At 40.6% G+C, this 20,980-nt stretch overlaps 1 protein-coding gene across 1 annotated transcript in view; it reads left to right on the top strand.

The window, feature by feature from the left end:
* Positions 1–14,139: 14,139 nt before the first annotated feature.
* The window catches only part of LOC102876192 (synapse differentiation-inducing gene protein 1-like), a 51,827-nt gene continuing 44,986 nt past the window's right edge, over positions 14,140–20,980 (top strand). Inside the window, exon 1 of the mRNA XM_006902467.1 lies at positions 14,140–14,619. Within this exon, the coding sequence (XP_006902529.1) occupies positions 14,140–14,619 (480 nt within the window). The remainder of the gene's footprint in view (positions 14,620–20,980) is intronic.

Here is a 20,980-nt window from a genome sequence, read left to right as displayed (position 1 = left end):
ACATTCTTCTGGTATTCCTTGCTTTCAGCCAAGATCCATCTAACATGAGCAACAATACCCCTAGTACCATGACCTCTTCTAAATCCATCCTGGACTTCCGGCACTTCTCTGCTGATGTGCTGTTCTAGTAGTTTTTGGATAATCTTCAGTGAGAAAATAAAAAAGGCCAAAATTGATCAGTGTTTCTTAAGCTGAAGGGGTTGAAAAACAATCTCAAGCCACGGGTGGCAATAATTAAGGACAGTTTGGGTAGAATGTTAAATGATTCAGGAAGTATCAAAAGAAGATGAAAAGAGTACAGAGTCACTGTACCAGAAGGAATTGGCCAACACAGAGGAATTTCATGAAATAACGTATGAGCAAGAGCATATGGTGATGAAGGAGGAGGTTCAAGTTGCTCTGAAGGAATTGGCAAAAATCAAGGCTCCAGGAGTTGATAGCATACCAATTGATTTATTTCAACAAACGGATGCTGCACCTGGATCTGCTCACCAAGTTGTGCCAGGAAATCTGGAGGGCAGCCAGCTGGCCAACTGTCTGGAAGAGATCGATATTTGTACCCACTCCAAAGAAAGGTGACCCAACACGAGTGTGGAAATTATAAAAAAAATATCATTGATATAACATGCAAGCAAGATTCTGCTGAAAATAGTCCAAAAACATTTGTCAACATAGAACAGCCAGATGTGTAGGCTGGATTTAGAAGAGGTAGGGGTACTAGGGATATTATAGCTAATGTTAGATGGATGCTGGCAGAAAGCAGAGAATACCAGAAGAATGCCTATCTGTGCTTCATTGACTATACAAAGGCTTTTGACTGTGTGGATCACGACAAGCTATGGCTGACTTTGAGAAGAATGGGAATCCCAGAACATTTTATGCGAAACCTATACTTGGAGCAAGAGGTAGTCGTCAGAACAGAACAAGGAGACACTACATGGTTCAAAAATCAAGAATAAAGTGTTCCAGGAATGTATTTTGTCTCCATACCTTTTCAATCTGTATGCAGAACAGATCATCCGAGACACTGGGCTGTATGAGGAGGAATGTGGCATCGCATCAACAACCTGCGTTACGCAGATGACACAACCTTGCTTGCTGAAACTGAGGAGGACCTGACGCACTTGCTGCAGAAGGTCAAGGACTGCAGTCTTCAATATGGATTGAAGCTCAACATCAAGAAAACAAAGATTCTCACCACTGGGCCAATTGGTAGCATCAAGATGGATGGTGAAGGGATTGAGATAGTTAGCAGTTTTAGGTTACTTGGTTCCACAGTCAACACTCTTGGTAACAGCAGCCAGGAAATCAGGAGACAAATTGCACTGGGAAAATCAGGTGTGAGGGACCTCTCAAGAGTATTGAAGAGCAACGACACCAGGCTGGAGACTAAGGTGCGCCTGATCTAGGCTGTGGTCTTTGCAATTACGTGCTATGCATCGGAGAGTTGGACGGTGAATAGAGACAATAGAAAGAAAATTGAGGCCTTTGAGCTGTGGTGCTGCAGAAGAGTGTTGAATATGTTAGGAGAAGAAACAAGTTTGTCCTGGAGAGGGTGAAGCCAGAGTGTTCCCTTGGAGTCAAGGATTCTGAAGCTTCGTCTGACATAATTTGGGCATGTTGCAAGGAGGGACTGGACCTTGGAGAGGGACATCATGTTTGCGAGTGTGGTGGGACGGCACAGGAGAGGAAGACCCTTGATGAGATGGATCAGTCCTGTGAGTGGAGTGGTGGGAATGAGTGTGTTTGTGATGGCAAGGCTGGCACAGGAGAGAACGGAGTTTAGGGCTCTTGTACATAGGGTCCTTATGAATTGCAAGCGACTCGATGGCACATAACCACCACCACCACCACCACCACCACCACTACCACCACCACCACCACCTTGTATTTCACAGTTTTCTTCATTAACATTTTATTTCATAAAATTCATATATCATTCATTATGATAGATATTTGTTCCCATTCCAAAGAAAGGTGACCCAACAGAGTGCGGAAATTATCGAACAATATCATTAATATCATGTGCTAGCAAGATTCTGCTGAAAATAGTCCAAAAATGATTAGAGCAATGTGTCAATAGAGAACTGCCAGATGTGCATGCTGCATTTAGAAGATTTTGTGATACTAAGGATATTATAGCTAATGTTAGATGAATCTTGACAGAAAGCAGGGAATACCAGAAGAATGCCTATCTGTGATTCATTGACTATGCAAAGGCTTTTGACTGTGTGGATCACAACAAGCTATGACTGACTCTGAGAAGAATGGGAATCCCAGAACATTTGATTGTGCTTATGCGAAACCTATACTTGGAGCAAGAGGTAGTGTCATTACATGGTTCAAAATCAAGAAGGGGGCCCGTCAGGGATGTATTTTGTCTCCATACCTTTTCAATCTGTATGCAGAAGACATCATCTGAGACACTGGGCTGTATGAGGAGGAATATGGCATCGCATCAACAACCTGCGTTATGCAGATGACACAACCCTGCTTGCTGAAACTGAGGAGGACCTGACACACTTGCTGCAGAAGGTCAAGGACTGCAGTCTTCAATACGGATTGAAGCTCAACATCAAGAAAACAAAGATTTTCAACACTGGGCCAACTGGTAGCATCAGGATGGATGGTGAAGGTATTGAGATAGCAGTTTTAGTTTACTTGGTTCCACAGTCAACACTCTTGGTAACAACAGCCAGGAAATCAGGAGACGAATTGCATTGGGAAAATCAGGTGTGAGGGATCTCTCAAGAGAACTGAAGAGCAGCAACGCCAGGCTGGAGACTAAGCTGTGCCTGACCCAGGCTATGGTCTTCGCAATTACGTGCTATGCATCGGAGAGTTGGACAGTGAATAGGGATGATAGAGAACTGATGTCTGAGCTGTGGTGCTGGAGGAAAGTTCTGAATATACTGCTAGAACAAACAGATTTATCCCGGAGAGGGTGAAGCTGGAATGCTCCTTGGAGTCAAGGATTCTGAAGCTTCGTCTGACATACTTTGGGCATGTTGCATGGAGGGACATCATGTTTGCGAGTGTGGAGGGACGGCACAGGAGAGGAAGACCTTTGATGAAATGGATCAATTCTGTGATTGGGGTGGTGGGAGTAAGTGTAACTGTGTCAGACATGACAAGGTTGGCACAGAATAGAGCGGTGTTTCGGGCTCGTGTGCATAGGGTCGCTGTGAGTAGCAAGTTATTCGATGGCACATAACAACAACAACAACAACAACAACAACAACAACAACATTTTATTCTAGTTTACTTAGAAATTCCATAAGCGTTGTTTTTCACACTGGATTTTCCTATTTCCATAACCCATTTCTCCCTCTGTGCATCAAATTGTGTGACCCTATGATTACGCCAGCCCACTCAGTCTCACTTCTGTGCTCCCCGTATCCCCTTTTAGGTCCTCATACACATTTTATTAGTTATCTGTTTCAACAATAATGGTCTTATACAGTATTTTTCCTTATGGGACTAAGTTCACTTACCATAATGTTCTCCAGTCCCTCCCAAGTTAGGTAGTAATTTATGAAATCATTGTTCCTGCATGCTGCATAGTATTCTACTGTGTGAATGTACCGTAATTTCTCAATCCATTCCATCTGTTTGGACATTTGGGCTCTTTTCATGTTCTTGTGATAGTGAATAACACTGCCAAGAACATTGGTGTACAGGTCCTGATTTGTGCCTCAGTTTTCATTTTTGGGGGGTATATTCCAAGCAATGGAATATCTGTGTCATATGAAATTTCTTTGTTCAGCTTCTTGAGGAAACGCCAAACTGCCTTTGAGAGTGCTTGTACTTTCTTACAATCCCACCAACGGTGTGTAAGATTTCCTATCTCTCCACATCTTCTCCAATATTTATTACTTGCTGTCCTGTTAAACTTTGTGACTGCTACTAGAGTGAGATGGTAACTCATTGTGGTTTTGATTTGCATCTCTCTTATCAGTGATTTTGAGCATTTTTTTTCATGTATCTTGGCCATCTGAATAGCTTCCTCTGTAAAGATTCTTTCCATGTCTTTTGCCCATTTAGTAAAAATTATGTGATCAGTCTTGTTCTTGTAGAAGCACTGTAGCCTTCTATAGACTTTTTATATGAGAGCCTGGTCTAAAGTGGTATTGCCAAATGTTTTTCCCATTCAGTAGATTTTCTTTCCACTCTGTTGGAAAAAGTTTTGATGCACACAGAAATTTAATCTTTAGAAGGTTCCATTGGTTTGGTCATAGAGTTTGTATACATTGTCTATCATATTCTTCGTTCGTATTTTTGTATTAATCATTTCCATGTATTATCTTTTATAAAATCAATCACCATTAGACCTTGCCCGTCATTACCCAATCTGTTCAGGACTTCACTGAATCCTTCCTGTTTCCTTCATCCCCCCACCCCCACCCCTCCATCCACCAAACTATGCAACTCTGGTTTTTCCCTACCCATCTTCACCCCTATGCTCCCACTCCTTCTCCCTTTGGGTCTCCATACATGTTTTACCAGTTATTTTTCTGTTTTTACAATAATGGTCTTATGCAGTATTTGTCCTTGTGAGACTGTATTAGTTCACTTAGCATACTGCTTTCCAGTCTCTTCCAAGTTATTTAGTTGTGTGGTTTTTTTTTTAATCATTGCTCCTGAGTACTGCATTTTATTCCATTGTGTGACTGTATCACAGTTTCTCAGTCCATTCAGTTGTGGCTGGAAATTTGAGCTGTTTCCATGTTCTTGCTATGGTGAATAACGCATCTATGAATATTGGTAATAATTTTTCCTGCTAATATCAATAACAGGCTATTTATGAGAAGCCCCAGGTCAGCAAACTCCCAAATTCTTAACCAGTTGTATAAGTCCATACTTTCTATTAGCAGCTCCATCTGTGGCTCAGTTCCCCAATTCCTCTATGTCCTGTGGGTTTGAAGCTTTTCTAGAAGTTCCCTCAGAGACTCAGACCCATTAGGGGAATGACTCACATGATTGTAGTTATGCTGGCCAAGTTTTATGTGGAAACTGGAGAGCAGTGGGCCATGCTGGGTGCAATAGGAAGGTTAAAACACATTCACACTGCAGCTCCTGTGTTGTGTTTTCACACACCCTCTAGGTTGGAGAGGGCCGTCTTTATATTGCTGTGTCAACTGTTAATGATTAACAAAACCGTGCTGTTTTGCAAGACCATGTGTCTGCAGTTACAGTAGCTGAAAACCAGAGGGGCTAACAAATGCCTAAAAAGAAAGCCAGCTTTTAGCCTAACATCACAGTCATCAAGTCCAAATCATTTACACCACCTAGGGACTGACTATACAATAAATGTGGTGTTGTTGATAGATGAAATCAAGTAGACTACAACTCATAGTCATTCTATAAAAAACAGATATGAACCTTTCTGTATCTTGTACTATTTTCACAATCTTTGATATGCTTGAACCTGTTGCTACAATCACTGTGTCAATATGTCTTGCTGAGTGTGTTCCACTCTTTCCCTGATCCTCTACCTTTCCCAGCATGATATCTTTTACTTGGCTCCACAGTCAACACTCTTGGTAACAGTAGCCAGGAAATCAGGAGACAAATTGCATTGGGAAAGTCGGATGTGAGGGACCTCTCAAGAGTGCTGAAGATCAACAATGTCAGACTGGAGACTAAGGTGCGCCTGATCCAGGCGATAGTCTTCGCAATTATGTGCTATGCATCAGAGAGTTGGACAGTGTATAGGGTTGAGAGAAAGAGGATTGATGCCTTTGAGCTGTGGTGCTGGAGATGAGTGTTGAATATACCATGGACTGCTAGGAGAACAAACAGGTTTGTCCTGGAGAGGGTGAAGCCAGAGTGTTCCCTAGAGTCAAGGATTCTGAAGCTTCATCTGACATATTTTGGGCATGTGGCAAGGAGGGACTGGTCCTTGGAGAGGGACATCTTGTTTGGCAGAGTGGAGGGGTGAAGGAGAGGAAGACCTTTGATGAGATGGATCAATTCTGTGGCTGGAGCGGTGGGAATAAGTGCATTTGGGATGGCTAGGTTGGCACAGGATAGAACAGCATTTAGAGCTCTTGTACATAGGGTCGCTATGAGTCGCAAGCGACTCGATGGCACATAACAACAATAACAATAACAGCCACTCCATGGGAACCAAAACTTGACCTTGAGTGTATTCCACCTGAATTTCAAAACCAAAACCATTTCAGGAACAGGTTTGGGGTCTTGAACACTAATGAACCAGATCAGCTGTGGGAGAATATCAAGAATATCATCTAGGAAGAATGCAAAAGAATACAAAGACAGAGGAGGAAGAGAAGACTAAAATGGATGTCAGAAGATACTCTGAGGATTGCACTAGAGTGCCAAGAAGCCAAAACAGAGGGAAGAAATCAATATATTTGTCGCTGTTCATTTGCCACAGGTAACAGCAACACCCTGATGGGGTAAGCACAAAGAAGATACACCACTCCAGGAATGCTTCAGAGAGCCAACTCAACTTTTTGGGGGGTTACAGTGTGCTTATATACAAGCAAGTAAACAGGAAGACAGAGTGGGGTGGATTTGTAGACATGGAGCATGCAGATTGGACAGAAGAACATCAGCTCAATGTAGTCCACTCACAGCTCAACAGATGCTTCAGCCATCTTAGGCTTGCATTTATCTGGAGCTAGGCAATCTGCCCCAGCCAGAGGCTTCCCTCTTCACCCTAACATTCCCCAACATCTCCCCCCCCTTTATTAAATAAGTTCAGTAAAAAGAGTTTTTGTTGTAGAGACTCTAGTGTTGCTTGGGACGGGGACAATTTAATGACGGTAAGAGCAGAAGGCTTATTTAGTTTGGCTGCTTGTAATGTCATATACAGACGGATTATACAAAATACAAACAACTATTAAAATTAACAGCATACTTAAAACAGTTTTTAAATAAGGTTGAAATATAAAGTTACACTATATTTTACAGGCTTTTGCAGAAACAAGCGAAGAACAACTTCAGAGAACAGCAAACTAGTCATCCTCCCTTCCAGATAACTAGTTCTGCGTGAAAATTTCTTGAAGACAACACAAGAAAGAGAAAACAAGTTCATACAGCATAGTTGTTGTTTTTTTTTAACACCCAGTATTTTCTTATCAGCTACAGAAAGTCTTACAAACATCTTTCCTATAAAGCATTGGAAAGATTCCCTTTTGAAGGGACAATTCTCCCCCAGACTGGAGCACCTTTTGAGGAGGATCCTCATAAAACACTGGTTTAATGTTATCCCACGAATAAGTTTTTTCATGACAAATTTTTTAGAAAAAAAATGCACAGGGTGTATTCTGGGTCTAATATTGCTCTGAGCATGGCAGGCCATAATCACAGGTCTTATCATCAGATGTCTTGCTGCTGTTGATTTCTGTGCCAGCATCATTAGAGTTAATTGTGAAAGTGTTCTAAGCAAACAGCTTAGAGCTCAGCATCTTTCTAAAGCCATTGTGCTTTAGGTGCTCTGCCCGCATGTATGTAGAACTCTTGGATCTCTTCTGTTGTCAGAGGAAGGTAGTTTTTATCACTGAGAGAAAATTTTGGCCATCCCAGGGTTGTCAACAGCCTGAATTTTTCCTCCAGCGTATAGGAAAAGATTCTCTGCCCTATCTTCTCATGTTCTGATGGACACATCAGCTTCCAGGGGGAGATCTGGGGATTGCAGTAGGGGAGATAGTTTGAACCACACAGGTGCATATGGTGGGGTGCTCTTTGGGAAAGAGCAGCACTGCTCTTCCTGTCCATGTGGCTAGCTACATGACAAAGAGGGAACCAGTAGACACAGAGAAAGGGAGCCTGGCTTGGCTTTCTTTCCCTTTTACTTCTCATTACTACATGTGGTGTTTCTTGATGGACAGACTTATCTTCCCCCTTCCATGCCATTCTAGAACATTTCTGCACACAACTCAATTACTTGAATGGGAGGGCGACTAGTCCACCACACAACAAGGCCCTGTCTTATATAGAAAGAAGTTATACTCTAATTACATTTCAATTAAATCTGGGGTTTTTTAAAGCTCTTAACTTGACCTCCCCAGCAATGTCATTGCCCACTGCATATCAGCAAGTTCTGAGTGGATTTCCTCACCCATGAAGCCTTAAGCAGACTACAAAGATTTTGAATTTTCATGTTATTAACACATAATTTCAGCAGCTTGAACACTGCAGGAGAGAGAAAGGGCCATTTCAGCAGTGGCCACAGCCACAGCCACCATGATGATGCTCAAAATAGTAGCCATCAAAACACCCACAATTTTTTTTTCTTTTTAGCTATTCTTCTATCAGGGTTTGGATTAATAAGGAGTTGGAAGATTCTTGCCATGTTGTCTAAACACTAACTTAAAATATATGTACCTTTTTTGAATATGCCAAACCGAGTGCTCTTATTCAAGCAGACATATAAATATGCAATTTTGACAACTTATTAATTCTATTATACTAATTTAATTAATAATTCTTTCTAATAATACATAAAATAATTAAATCTCTAAGTTGCTTTATTTATATAGTTACAAAAGACTGGCTTGTGTGCCTGTCCTTGGTATTCCAGCTTTACCAAGGGCAAACAGTTTGCCAAACACAGTTTATTTTAAATTCTTTTATTAATTCAGAGATTTTATCTCTTCAGAAATTTTTCAGCTACAGCTTTTAGTTTATCATCTTCCAAATTAAGAGTTTCACTGAAACTATCAAATTATATGAGCTCACAACAATTGCTACATTAAATATAAGACAAAAAACAAAGTAACAATAACAGTAAACTTAAAGAAACAAAATAATTAACAAAACACTTGGCTAAGGGCCTTCTAGTTGAGTGTCTTCACCATGCCCCAGGTCACAGGTGTCGGTGTTGTCTGGGGCCTCGGCTTCCTTTTTCTCTGTCTCGTCTCCTTGTCATGGGTACTCAGTCAACACATTTTCTCAGTGGTCAGCTTGGAGTCAGACATGACAAGCAGGGTCCCACACAGGATGTGGTTTGTTCTGTGGGAAAATACAAGCAAAACCTCTCCCTACAGTTAATAAAGGATAGGTCTTTTCCATACTTGATCATCTAATGGATCTTTCACTGTAATCCATATTGGTGGTTCACTAGGAGGTACATCTGATTGCCAGGGAACACATATGGGAGGTTTTGAAAAATTGTCATAAATATTAAGTAAATTTAATATGAAAAGAGTTTTATGCAATTGTACCACAGGGGGGTAGGCTTGTAGTTTTAATGTTTGGTCTTTTAATGCATTTTAAGGTATTGTAATGTTTTGTATGCTTTTTTTTTCTTTTACTTTGGCTTGACCTTGTGGGTTATATAAAATTTGTGTATGTTGAGCTGCGGTGATACATTTGGTAAATTAACAAGTTTATATCAACTAATAATTTTTGAAAATTATTACTTTTAAGGAATACTAATCAGTATTTTATGAAACTCTTAATTTTGGTATAATAGTAATGTTATTGTTGTTGTTAAGTGCCGTCGAGTCACAGGCGACTCATAGCGACCCTATGAAGGAGAGGCCTCGATGCTTGGGTGCCTTTCATTCTCTCTCCAGGTTCATAGGGTTTCGGGAGGCAAGCGATTACGGAAGTGGATGCCACACCTCCTTAGTAATGTTATTAGAGCTATATTTAATCTAGTATTTTTAATTTTTTTTAATCTAATACTTCTTGAGGTGGCATGAAATAAATTTAAGACATGCTGTCATTGTTTACAGCAGGTTTACTTTTGTTAACAGGATACTGCTGGCATTTTGCTTTGTTTTTTGCAGACCCTGAAGCTGATTGGCCTGCCTTCTTAGCTATCTGATTTAATTTTATTGCTTTGGTTTTGGAGACTTTTTTATTATAATGTACATTGAATTTATGTTTGGAAAAAGCTGTTTTATTTTTGAGTACTTGAAAAACAGATTTTACAGACAGCAAATTGAGGGTATAACTTTTATTTTTTACATTTACTCTGAGAACTGAGTTGTATTTTTTTCTCTTATTTGCTTCTAAACTTTTAGGTTACTTTATCTAGGGAGCTATGAAACACTGGTTTGTATGCTTATCTCCAACACTTTGGATTGTCAAGGATAAACAGACTTGCCAGCCTTATCACTGCCAATTGAGGGGAAATAATAATGCAGGATTATGTTTCTTTGAGGCTTTTGTTTAAAGGCAACAAAGGCTGTTTCTTGACTTTAGCTTTAACTTTTCTTAATGTAATATTACTTAATTCATATTTATGCACAGAATTAACTATTTATTTTGCAGTTTTGTTGGATCATGAGAACAATCCTGTATAGACTTATTACTATGCCTATAGTATATAACTTTATATTATTAATTATAAAATATTATTAATTCTATTTCATTATTTACATTATTAGTTCACATTATGATAAAGCCTAACCTGGTCAAAAATCAATAGAAATCTATTCCTTGTTTGATGCACTTTTTGTAAGTTTCTTATAACATATAGCCAAGTTTTTTACAACCTACTGTTTTAAACTAGTAACAAGGTTTCATGAGTGAAGCTGAGAGAGGATTAGCAAAGTGAAATGCAGTTTTTCAGAGGATTAAAGGATTGCTCAGGCAAATGTCTATAACTATTAAAAAAGAAATGAAGGGGGAGGGCTTTGCCCTCTCTCATCTCAGTTATTCGTGATAGAAAGCACACTCAACCCCAAATTTGCACATTAAAGATGTGAGCAGCAGTAATTCAAGTTAAACCCTTGATCTGAGGTCTTTTAAATTACTTTCAGAATTACCCATGCTAAAGCAAGGGAGCACTTACCGGATAAAATAAACCTGAATCAGGTCCCTTTTCCCTGATGGGGGCAAGCATGGAAGGAAGAATTACTTGCTGAATTACCCTTGCTTAAGCAAGGGAGTACTTACCTGTAAGATAAGCCTGCGTCCAGTCTCTTGTTCCCTGATGGGGATGAGCACAGAAGAGAGTACTCCCCCAGTAAAATATGCCTATATCAGGTCCCTGTTTGGGCACCAAATGTCAGCAGGGAGCAGCAACACCCTGATGTGGTAAGCACAATGGAGACACACCACTTAGGGAGTGCTTCAGAGAGCTGACTCAACTTTATTGGGGGTTACAGTGTGCTTATATACAAGCAAGTAAACAGGAAGACAGAGTGGGGTGGATTTGTAGATGTGGAGTATGCAGATTGGACAGGAGAACATCAGCTCAATGTAGTCCACTCCCAGCTCAACAGTTGCGTCAGCCATCTTAGGCTTGCATTTATCTGGAGCTAGGCAGTCTGCCTCGGCCAGAGGCCTCCCCCTTCTCCCTAACATTCCCCAACAGATATTAAGGAGCTGAACAGAAGATTTCAAAGGACAGTGTGGGAAGGCAAAGTAAAGTATTATAATGAAATGTAAAAAGAGCTGGCGTCAGAAAATCAAAGGAGCCGAAATCGCTCAGCATTTCTTAAGCTGAAGGAACTGAAGAACAAATTTAAATCTCGAGTTGCAATGCTTAAGGATGGTTTGGGTGGAATATTAAACGATCCAGGAAGCATTAAAAGAAAATGTAAAGTGTATACAGGATTCATTGCACCAAATCGAATTGGCTGACACAGAAGAAAGTTTGTGCAAGTGGCTCTGAAGAAACTGGCAAAAGACAAGGCCCCAGGAATTGACAGCAAACCAATTGACATATTTCAACAAACAGATCCTGCCCTGGATGTTCTCACCAAGTTGTGACAAGAAGTCTGGAGGACAACTACCTGGCCAATTTACTGGAAGATAGCTATATTTGTTCCCATTCCAAAAACGGGTGACCCAACAGAGTGTGGAAATTATCGAACAGTATCACTGGTATCACACGCAAGGAAGATTCTGCTGAAGATTATAAAAAAACAACTGGAATAGCACATCAACAGAGAACTGCCTGAAGTGCAGGCTGGGTTTAGAAAAGGCTGTGGTACTAGAAGTATTATAGCTAATGTTAGATGGATCTTGGTGGAAAGCAGGAGTCCCAAAGGAATATCTATCTGTGTTTCATTGACTATACAAAGGCATTTGACTTTGTGGATCACAACAAACTGTGGCTGACTCTGAGAAGAATGAGAATCCCAGAACACTTGATTATGCTTGTGCAAAACCTTTACTTAGACCAGGAAGCACTCATCAGAACAGAGCAAGGAAGCACTGCATGGTTCAAAATTGGGAAGGGTATACTTTTTCAGTCTATATGCAAAATAGATTATCTGGGAGGCTGGCCTCTATGAGGAGAAATGTGGCATCAGGATTGGAGGAAGACTCATCAACAATCTGTATTATGGAGCTCTGGTGGCAAGAAGCTGTGCTGCAATCCTAAAGGTGCACAGTTCAAATCCACCAGATGCTCCACTGCAGAAGGAGCAATCTCCTCCTATACCAGTTGGATCTGATTCAATGGTACACATACTAAAAAAAAAAAAATTAAAAATAATGCAAAAAAAAATCTGTGTTGTGCAGATGACACAGCCCTGCTTGCTGAAACTGAGGAGGACCTGAAGCACTTGCTGCAGAAGGCCAAAGGCTGCAGCCTTCAATATGGATTGAAGCTGAACATCAAGAAAACAAGATTCTCACTTCTGGGCCAATTGGCAGCATCATGATAGATGATGAAGAAATTGAGATTGTTAGTAGCTTCAGTTTGCTTGGTTCCACAGGCAACACTCTTGGTAACAGCAGCCAGGAAATTAAAAGATAAATTTCATTGAGAAAGTCTGAGGTCAGAGACCTCTCTATAGTACTGAAGAGCAATGATGGCAGTCTGGAGACTAAAGTGTGACTAATTCAGGCATTGTCTTTGCAGTTATTTGCTATGTATCAGAAAGCTGGACAGTGACTAGGGATGACAGAAGGAGAATTGATGCCTTTGAGCTGTGGGGAAGAGTATTGAATACACTATGGACTGCTAGGAAAACAAAGAGGTTCATCATAGAGAGGATGAGACCTGAGACCTGGATGCTCCCTGGAGGCAAGGATTCTTTTTTTTTTTAGGCAAGGATTCTGAAGCTTCATTTGACATACTTTACATGTATTGGAGAGGGGACATCATGCTTGGGAGAGTGGAGGGCCAGCCAAGAGAGGAAGACCGTCGATGAGATGGATTGATTGATTCAATGACTGGGATTATGGGAGTAGTTGTGTCAGAGACCATAAGATTGGCATAGCATAGAGCAGTGTTTAGAACTGTTGTACTAAACTGTTGTACTAGAACTGTCAACTCAACGGCACATAACAACACCACCCCCTACTTTTGGCAATATGTCTAAAGTTTTACTCTACCCTTGCCTCTAAGGAGCACCCAAGTTGTATTTCCTCCATGACAGACTTGTCTTTTTCACAGTTCATGGTATATTCAGTGCTCTTCTCCAACACTAAAATTAAAAGGCTTCAATTTGTTTGTCATCCTTCATCATTGTCCAACTTTCAGATGTACTGTTAGTTGTTGGAAAGACCATGACTTTGATCAGGTCCACCTGACATCTGATGTCTTATAACTGACATCATTGATTGTTAGCACTTTGGTGAAGTCCTTGGCAATAGATTTTCCCTAATGTAGTAAGTATATTAGAATGTACCAATATGTACATATGATGATTTCCAGTTATTAATAATTTTTTCACATATAGTATTAATGATGTGGGTCTTCTTATCATCTGTCTTCCAAATCTGTTTGAGATATTATTGTAAATATTTTCTCTTTTGATATGTGTTTTTCTGTTTCACTGAATAGCCATGGATGTTGAAAGAGCCAGTGCTCATTGCAGATTTATGAACATTTCTCTGAGGATCAATGAGATTGGGGTTCCCTTGTTGTTCTGGACATCTGTTGGAGAGTTTAGGGTCATATAGAGAGCCCCTAAAGTTTGGAAGCAGACTTTATATAGAAGTGGATAAATTATTTCTGGCTTCCTTCCAACTCTCTGCCCTAATAGAGTGTTTTTATATTTGCAGAACAGGCAAGCCTGGATATTACCTAATTCTACCAATGCTCTGTATATAAATTGGCTAGGATTGTTGCGACAACAATGATTTGGCAGATTAGCTCTCCCTCTCAGGTATGCTTTTCTGGTCTCATCACTGTCTCTCCTTCCCCAGGAGAAACTGCCCCATGAGGTGAATGTGAGCGCTCAGCAGAAGGAGGGTACCATGCAGAGCACAATGGAGCAGAGGAGTGTGCTGGTGCACAGTAAAGTCAGTGATGCTGGCAAGAGGAATGGCCTGATTAACACTAGGAATTTGATGGCAGAGAACAGAGATGGGTTAATGTCCATCTACCCAGTGCCCAAATACCAGAGTCGCCGCGTGGTGGCTGGTGTCACGTCAGCTTCCTTGAATAGCATCAGAAGTGAGCCAGTCCAACAGCTGCTGGATCCCAATGCCCTACATCAATCCTTAGAGTCCCACTACCACCCCAATATCATCATCTACTCAGAGGGTGTGCTGCGCTCCTGGGGGGACGGAATGTCTGCTGACTGCTGTGAAACCACCTTCATTGAAGACTGCTCATCTAACAAAGACAGCCTGGAGTACTCCAAAGGGAAGTTCATGAACCTCTCAGCTGATGACATCAGAATCCACACTCTCTCCTATGATGTTGAGGAAGAGGAGGATTTCCAGGATCTAGAGGTTAGAGGATGTTTTTCTGCTCCTGTTTTGCGAGTCTTTTGGAATGGGATGGTAGAGGTTTGGTGGGGATCCACTGGGGCCTGGCAATATTGTGGGAACAAAAGTAGAATAAAAAGCAAAGAAACAGAGGACAATCTGTTAACTCTTGAGTATTTGTGAAAATGAAAGGAATGGAGAAAACTTAGATTCATGGAGATCCAATGGGTGCTTCATCAGTGATCCTAGCCCAGGAGGGTGTAAGAACAAACTGAGCTGCAGATAAACTTAAGATGCACTGATTCAAGGAGTTCATTGTCTACAATTTCATGCACATGTGAGTAGCTGAGTTAGAGTATGGTCCTAGAACCACAAGAGGCTGCAAGTGCATATTTGGGAACAATTTATAAATCTTCTAGCAGTCTCATTTTGTTTCCTCAGTTTAGATTCCAACGTTTTTACTAAGGGATTATTATAGCTAAAACCCACTGGAAGAAATAATGGAAATTATTTCCACAAAGGGAAGATAACAAATTATAATATATATATATAAAATTTTCTTTAATATAGGTACAGGTAATAATAGGGTACAGGTAAGGTCATCTGAAATGCACATGTTGGATTGTGCACACCACCAGACATGGTGCTGTAAGATGGCAGGTAGTCTCTGGATGGTTTGGCACATTGCCAACCCTTCAAAATGGCCTCAGGTGGCAAGTGTCCATGCTGCACAAATGTAAACAAGGTGAGTTTGGAAAAAAAGTTTTGAAATATATCAGCTGGGAGGTGGTTGCCCACCAGGTTTAAGATGGCACTTTCACTGTAGTGAAAGTGAAAAGTGTTCTTCAGAGATATGAGTGTCAGTAAAGAGTTTTTATGGGGTTTTGGAGAAGGAAGCTTTAGAGAGAATCCGCTCTTGGAAGGGAATATTATCAGAAGAAAATAATATCTCCTTTGGTTAATGTAGGTGAACACATTTTGCAGGTGGAGGGGAATGTTCAGAGAAGATGAATCAAGAGATTGTGAGGTACAGTCCTAGGGTTATAAGGTCTGTCCTTTCATGACCAAACTAAATTGATGAGGAAAGAAATGAGAGAGTCTGTGTTACTTGGGAAGAAACACAGGCAGGGAGGTGCACAGGAATAAAGCACAGGCAGAGAACCAGGGCAAAATAAAAAATATATTCATAAAATTGAGGCAGATTGACTAACCACCTGGAGGAAGCTAGAAGAGACTGCTCAGTGAAGTCTACTGGAGTTCTCATCTGGTTTGTGATTCCTGACTTTCTGTAGCAGCTGAGTCTCAGCTGGGCATAAACAGTCTACTTTCTTCTGCCTATTAAATGACAGGCCAGATAAAGCAAAATGAGAAGTTGTAGAGTGGGATTAGAGCCTCATCATCCCTAAAACATTTCTTTCCTGACACTGCTTACAGTGCCCACTGTGTGACATTACTCATCCTACTGCTTCTATGTTTTGCTTTGGTGTGCTTTTCGTGTTTCCTTCTTTACTAGCCCTTCTTGCATTTTGAACTTCATTCTTGGCATGCGTTGCCCTGTTTAGAGTAGCTTTTTATAGGTCTCCACTATCTTCAGTGCTTTTATAACTCTCTTATATTTGCATAAAACATACTTCTTTGATGATTTGCCTTGAGACCTTGAACACACCGTTCAGCATTTATCATACAACAATAATAAAAGCATCATCTCGTATTTATAATATTGTAAGAAAAATTAACAGCATATCTTTTAAGACCATTTATTAATGAAAAAAATGTTGCGGGTTTTTTTTTAAGAGAGCAATGAGAAATCTGGTCTTCTTATAAAAATATAATACAGCTGTCTATTGATTATGCCACTAGAGAACCAGGGCAAAATATAAAATATATGCAAAGATAACCTCAGAGTGTAACTTCTTTTTTTTTATGGTGCATGATCCATCTATTATATAAGATTAATACAAGTTTATACTTTTCATGTTTGATGAAGCATAAGTTGCAGAATCCAATTTAGACTGATTGAAGCACAATTATAATCCTTGCACGTGATCAAACCTAGGTGAGAGCCAATGTGAATCTGCTGTCCCGGGACTTAAAGTTGTACCGTGGTCCACCCATTTCACTAGTCTCATTTTTTAGTATGATGAAGAGAGTACTTTTCTCTCTCAGCTTTCCATAAGGCTTTCTCTTTTTCACTTTCTCTTTCTCAGTCTCTATCTCAATCCCACTCTCTTTCTCCATCTCTTGCCAGAGCTGGGATACCAAGGAGTATCCCATTTTTCTGCCCAATCCTCTTCCCGATCATCAGCACCACGCCAAGAACTTACTTCATCCCCTTCTGATCTGAGCAGAGGGCCTCTTTGGTCTTGGTCATCCCACCGGTCCTTCAGGTTCCTCTGCTCATCCCTCGGGTGCCACTAGTCATCTCTGTTGTCATGGCGATCATCCCTGTCCCAGCCGTCCTGGTGACTGGAATCTCTCCAGCTCAAAGCTTCCTCAGCTAGACCTCTTCTCCACCCTCATCCTTTGGTCATCAAAAGCTGTCCTGCTCTCAGTCACAATCATGGTCTTGGTTCCAGTCCGTCTCAGTCTCATTCTTGCTCTAGCTCTCTCTCAGGTTTCTTATCGTTCTCATCTCAGTCTGGGTTATCTCAGTTCCACTCTTTTTCTCAATCCTATTGAGAGCCTTCAAATGATCTTGATTCTTGGCGTGGACCCCAAATGTTTTCTCTTGGCTTTTTCTCAATCTCTCCATCCACCTGGCTTTCCAAATGGTCCCCCGGGACCAGATCTGGAGTCCTCGCCCCTCCTGGGGATCTAATCATCGCTAGTACGTCTCGACAGCCAATCATCATCCATGTTTCTCCAAGTCCCCTTTCATCATCTTCACCACACCTGGAAATTCTGTCATCGTCAGTGTTCCTCCAAGGTCCTCGATCCTCATTCAACCCATTCTGGGTACCCCAATTGTCGTCAGCACTGCAGCAGGATGATCGCTCATCATCAGCACCATTTAGTCATGGCCCCTAGTCCTCATCCAGCCCACGTCTTGGTCCTCTGTCCTCATCAGCTGTTCTCCAGTTTCCTCTGCAATCATCCAGTCCCTGCTGGATGTCACCAGTTAAGCCAATCTTCATCAACAATTCACCTGGGAGGTCTGTCATCTTCTGCATTATGCCAGGAAGGCGGGTCATCATCGGCCCTGTGGCTGGAAAAGCAATCTTTGTCAGGACCATGCTAGAGGACTCTGTCCTTGTCCAGGCCTCTCTGCAGCAGCCGGTCTTCTTCAGAGTATAACTTTAGCCAGAGTCCATTGTTTTTGTTTGTTTTACTCTAGCAAACCATTTCACAATGTTTCATAAAAACAGAGAAACACCAAACTGACAGTTTAAGGTGTATCATATATTCTCATATACAGACAGAAATTGTCCTTCTTATTAAAAACAAAACAAACAAAAAATTTGATAGATCTGCTCTGCCCCTCCCTCAGCTGTCTACTCTCGTGGCTCCTGTGTGCTTAAGCCCACTACAGAAGAAACTCTTTCCAGAAAGTCTTTCAACAGGAGACTGTGGAAGAACCTGATGGCCCCTGTGGAGATGTCAGGCTTCTTTTTTATTTAGAAATGGCTGCAAGTGGAAGCTGAAGAGTGCAAAAGGAACTTTGTAAATTCCTTTTGCATAATGAAATGACACTGTGATTTCCTAAGAATTGAACCTTGCTTACCTAACTAATGAAAAAGCAGCTCATTGTTTAATGGTGTGTACAAATTCATCTAGACAGATCTTCATGAATTGTTTCCATTCCAATCCATCACTTCTTTATACCAAAAGTAGTTTACAGGGTGTGGTAGATTTTTTTTTTTTTTGTGTGTGTGTGTGTGTGTGCCATTTAGGGATGGAGAGGGTAGATGTGATGAAGCCAACAATTCAGGACTATAAATCCCTCTCTTTTTGTGTTTTTCTGTTATTACACCAGAGAACTTTTTGGAAGATGCAAATTAGGGTCTCTGAGATTATAATCACATGGTTACAGCACTCAGAATCTAAATTTAACTTGTGTGATATTCACCACTCTATTTTTTAGATGTTTACTGGGTACATTTTAGGGTTTTCATTTTGTGTAGAATTAGGTTCTTTTCTTTAAAGGCTATTGTTGTTAGGTGACATTCAGTCAGAATGACCTATAGTATTCTATGGGCAGCAGATCTGAACCCTGCCCTATCCTGTGCCATCCTCACACTTTCTGACACATTGAGCCCGTTGCAGCAGTCATTGTATCAATCTACCTGGTTGAGGGTCTTCCTCTCCTTCACTGACCATTCACCTTTCCGAACATCATGTCCTTCTGCAAGGAATAGCTCCTTTTAGCAACATGCCCGAATATGTGAAGGGAATCTTCATCATCTTTGTCTCCATAGAGCACTCTGTCTTTACCCTCTCCAAGATATACTTTTTGTTCTTCTGGCAGTCTGTGGGATGTTCAGTGTTCTTCTCCAACACCACTGCTCAAAGACATCAATTATTTTTCTGCCATCCTTATTCATTGTTCAGCTCTCAGATATATAGCAAGTGATTGGAAAGACCTCAAACTGACATTATTATTCCTCAGTAATTTGCAGACTTCCCAGTGCAGTATATTTCCTGATTTCCTGACTGCTGATACCAAAGGCGTTAATTGTGGATCCAAGTAAAATTATATTGTTGACAATTTCAATATTTTCTCCATCTATCATTATTTATTCATTGCAAATACTTTTTATAAGAAACACAACCGAGACAATACACATGAATTTCACCAGATGGTATGCTTAGAAATCATATTTTTTATTTCTGTGGAAAGAATTGCTGGAGAAGCTCAATATTAGCTGTGGAAAGTAGGCCAGGTGCTGATTGTGGAACAGACCAAAAACAACTCAAATGCAAGGTCAAGCTAAAGTGAAAAAAATTAAATCAAATCCAAAGGAACCAAAATTTGACCTTGAGTTTATCCCACTTTGCGGGAAGACCAAATGAGCTATAGGAGGCTATCAAGAATACCATCCATGAAGAATGCAAAAGGCAATTACAAAGACAGAGGAGGAAGAAAAAACCAAGGTGGATGTCAGAAGAAACTGAATATTTCACTAAAGCACCAAGAAGGCAAAACAAGGGGAAGAAATTAAGGAGCTGAACAGAAGATTTAAAAGAGCAGCACGAGAAGTAAAGTATTATAATGAAGTGTGCATAGGGCCAGAGTCAGAAAATCAAAAGGGCTGAACTCGTTCAGGATTTTTTAAGATGAAGGAACTGAAGAACAAATTCAAATTGAAGCCTCGAGTTACAATACTTAAGAATGCTTTGAGCAGAATATTAAATGATTCAAGAAGATGCAAGGAGTAAACAGAGTCACTGTACCAAAAGGAATTGTCTGACACAGAAAAATTTCATGGAACAACATATAAGAAAGAGCTTGTGGTGATGAAGAAGTTCAAGCTGCTCTGAAAGAATTGGCAAAAAGCAAGGCTCCACGAATTGATGGCATACCAATTGACATATTTCAACAAACAGATGCTCTCACCAAGTTATGCCAGGAAATCTGGAGGACAACCACCTGGGCAACTGACTGGAAGAGATCTACATTTGTTTCCATTCCAAAGAAAGGTGATCCAAGAGAGTGTGGAAATTATTGAACAGTATCATTAATATGACATGCAATCCAGATTATGCTTAAAAATGATCCAAAAATGACTGGAAGAGCATATCAACAGAACTGCCTGAAATGCAGAATGGGTTTAGAAAAGCCCTTGGTACTAGGGATATTATAGCTAATATTAGATGGATCTTGACTGAAAACAGAATGTACCAGTGTTTCATTGACTGTGCAAAGGCATCTTACTGTATACATCACCACAAATGGTGGCTAATTCTGAGAAGAATGCAAATCCCAGAACACTTCATTGTGCTTATGCAAAACCTGTACTTGGGAGGCATAGCACTCCTTGACCTCAAAACCTTCTACAGGTGGTTCAAATCCACCAGATGCTTCACTGGAGAAGGAGGAGCAATCTCCTCCCGTGCCAGTCAGATTCTACTCGACAGTACATAGCAACAACAACCAAAAAAACCCAAACCCATACTACACAACAATAATAACAAAAATGGTATGGTACTGGAACAGTGACAAGCACATAGACAAATGGAACACAATCAAGAACAAGAACCCAGTCAACTGATTTTCAACAAGGAAATAAAACCTATCAAATGGGGAAATGACGACCTCTTCAACAAATGGTGCTGGCAAAAATGGACTGCTACCTGCAGAAAGCTGAAACAGAGTCCACATCTTAAACCATATACAAAAATCAACTCAAGGTGGATCAGAGATATGGGAATAATTTCCAAAAGCATG

This window comes from Elephantulus edwardii, unplaced genomic scaffold (assembly GCF_000299155.1).
Source record: "Elephantulus edwardii isolate Elephantulus edwardi_28Jun2011 unplaced genomic scaffold, EleEdw1.0 scaffold00417, whole genome shotgun sequence".
NCBI lineage: Eukaryota > Metazoa > Chordata > Mammalia > Macroscelidea > Macroscelididae > Elephantulus > Elephantulus edwardii.
The sequence above is the reverse complement of the archived record's forward strand: the minus strand, read 5'-3'. Positions and strand labels throughout refer to the sequence as shown.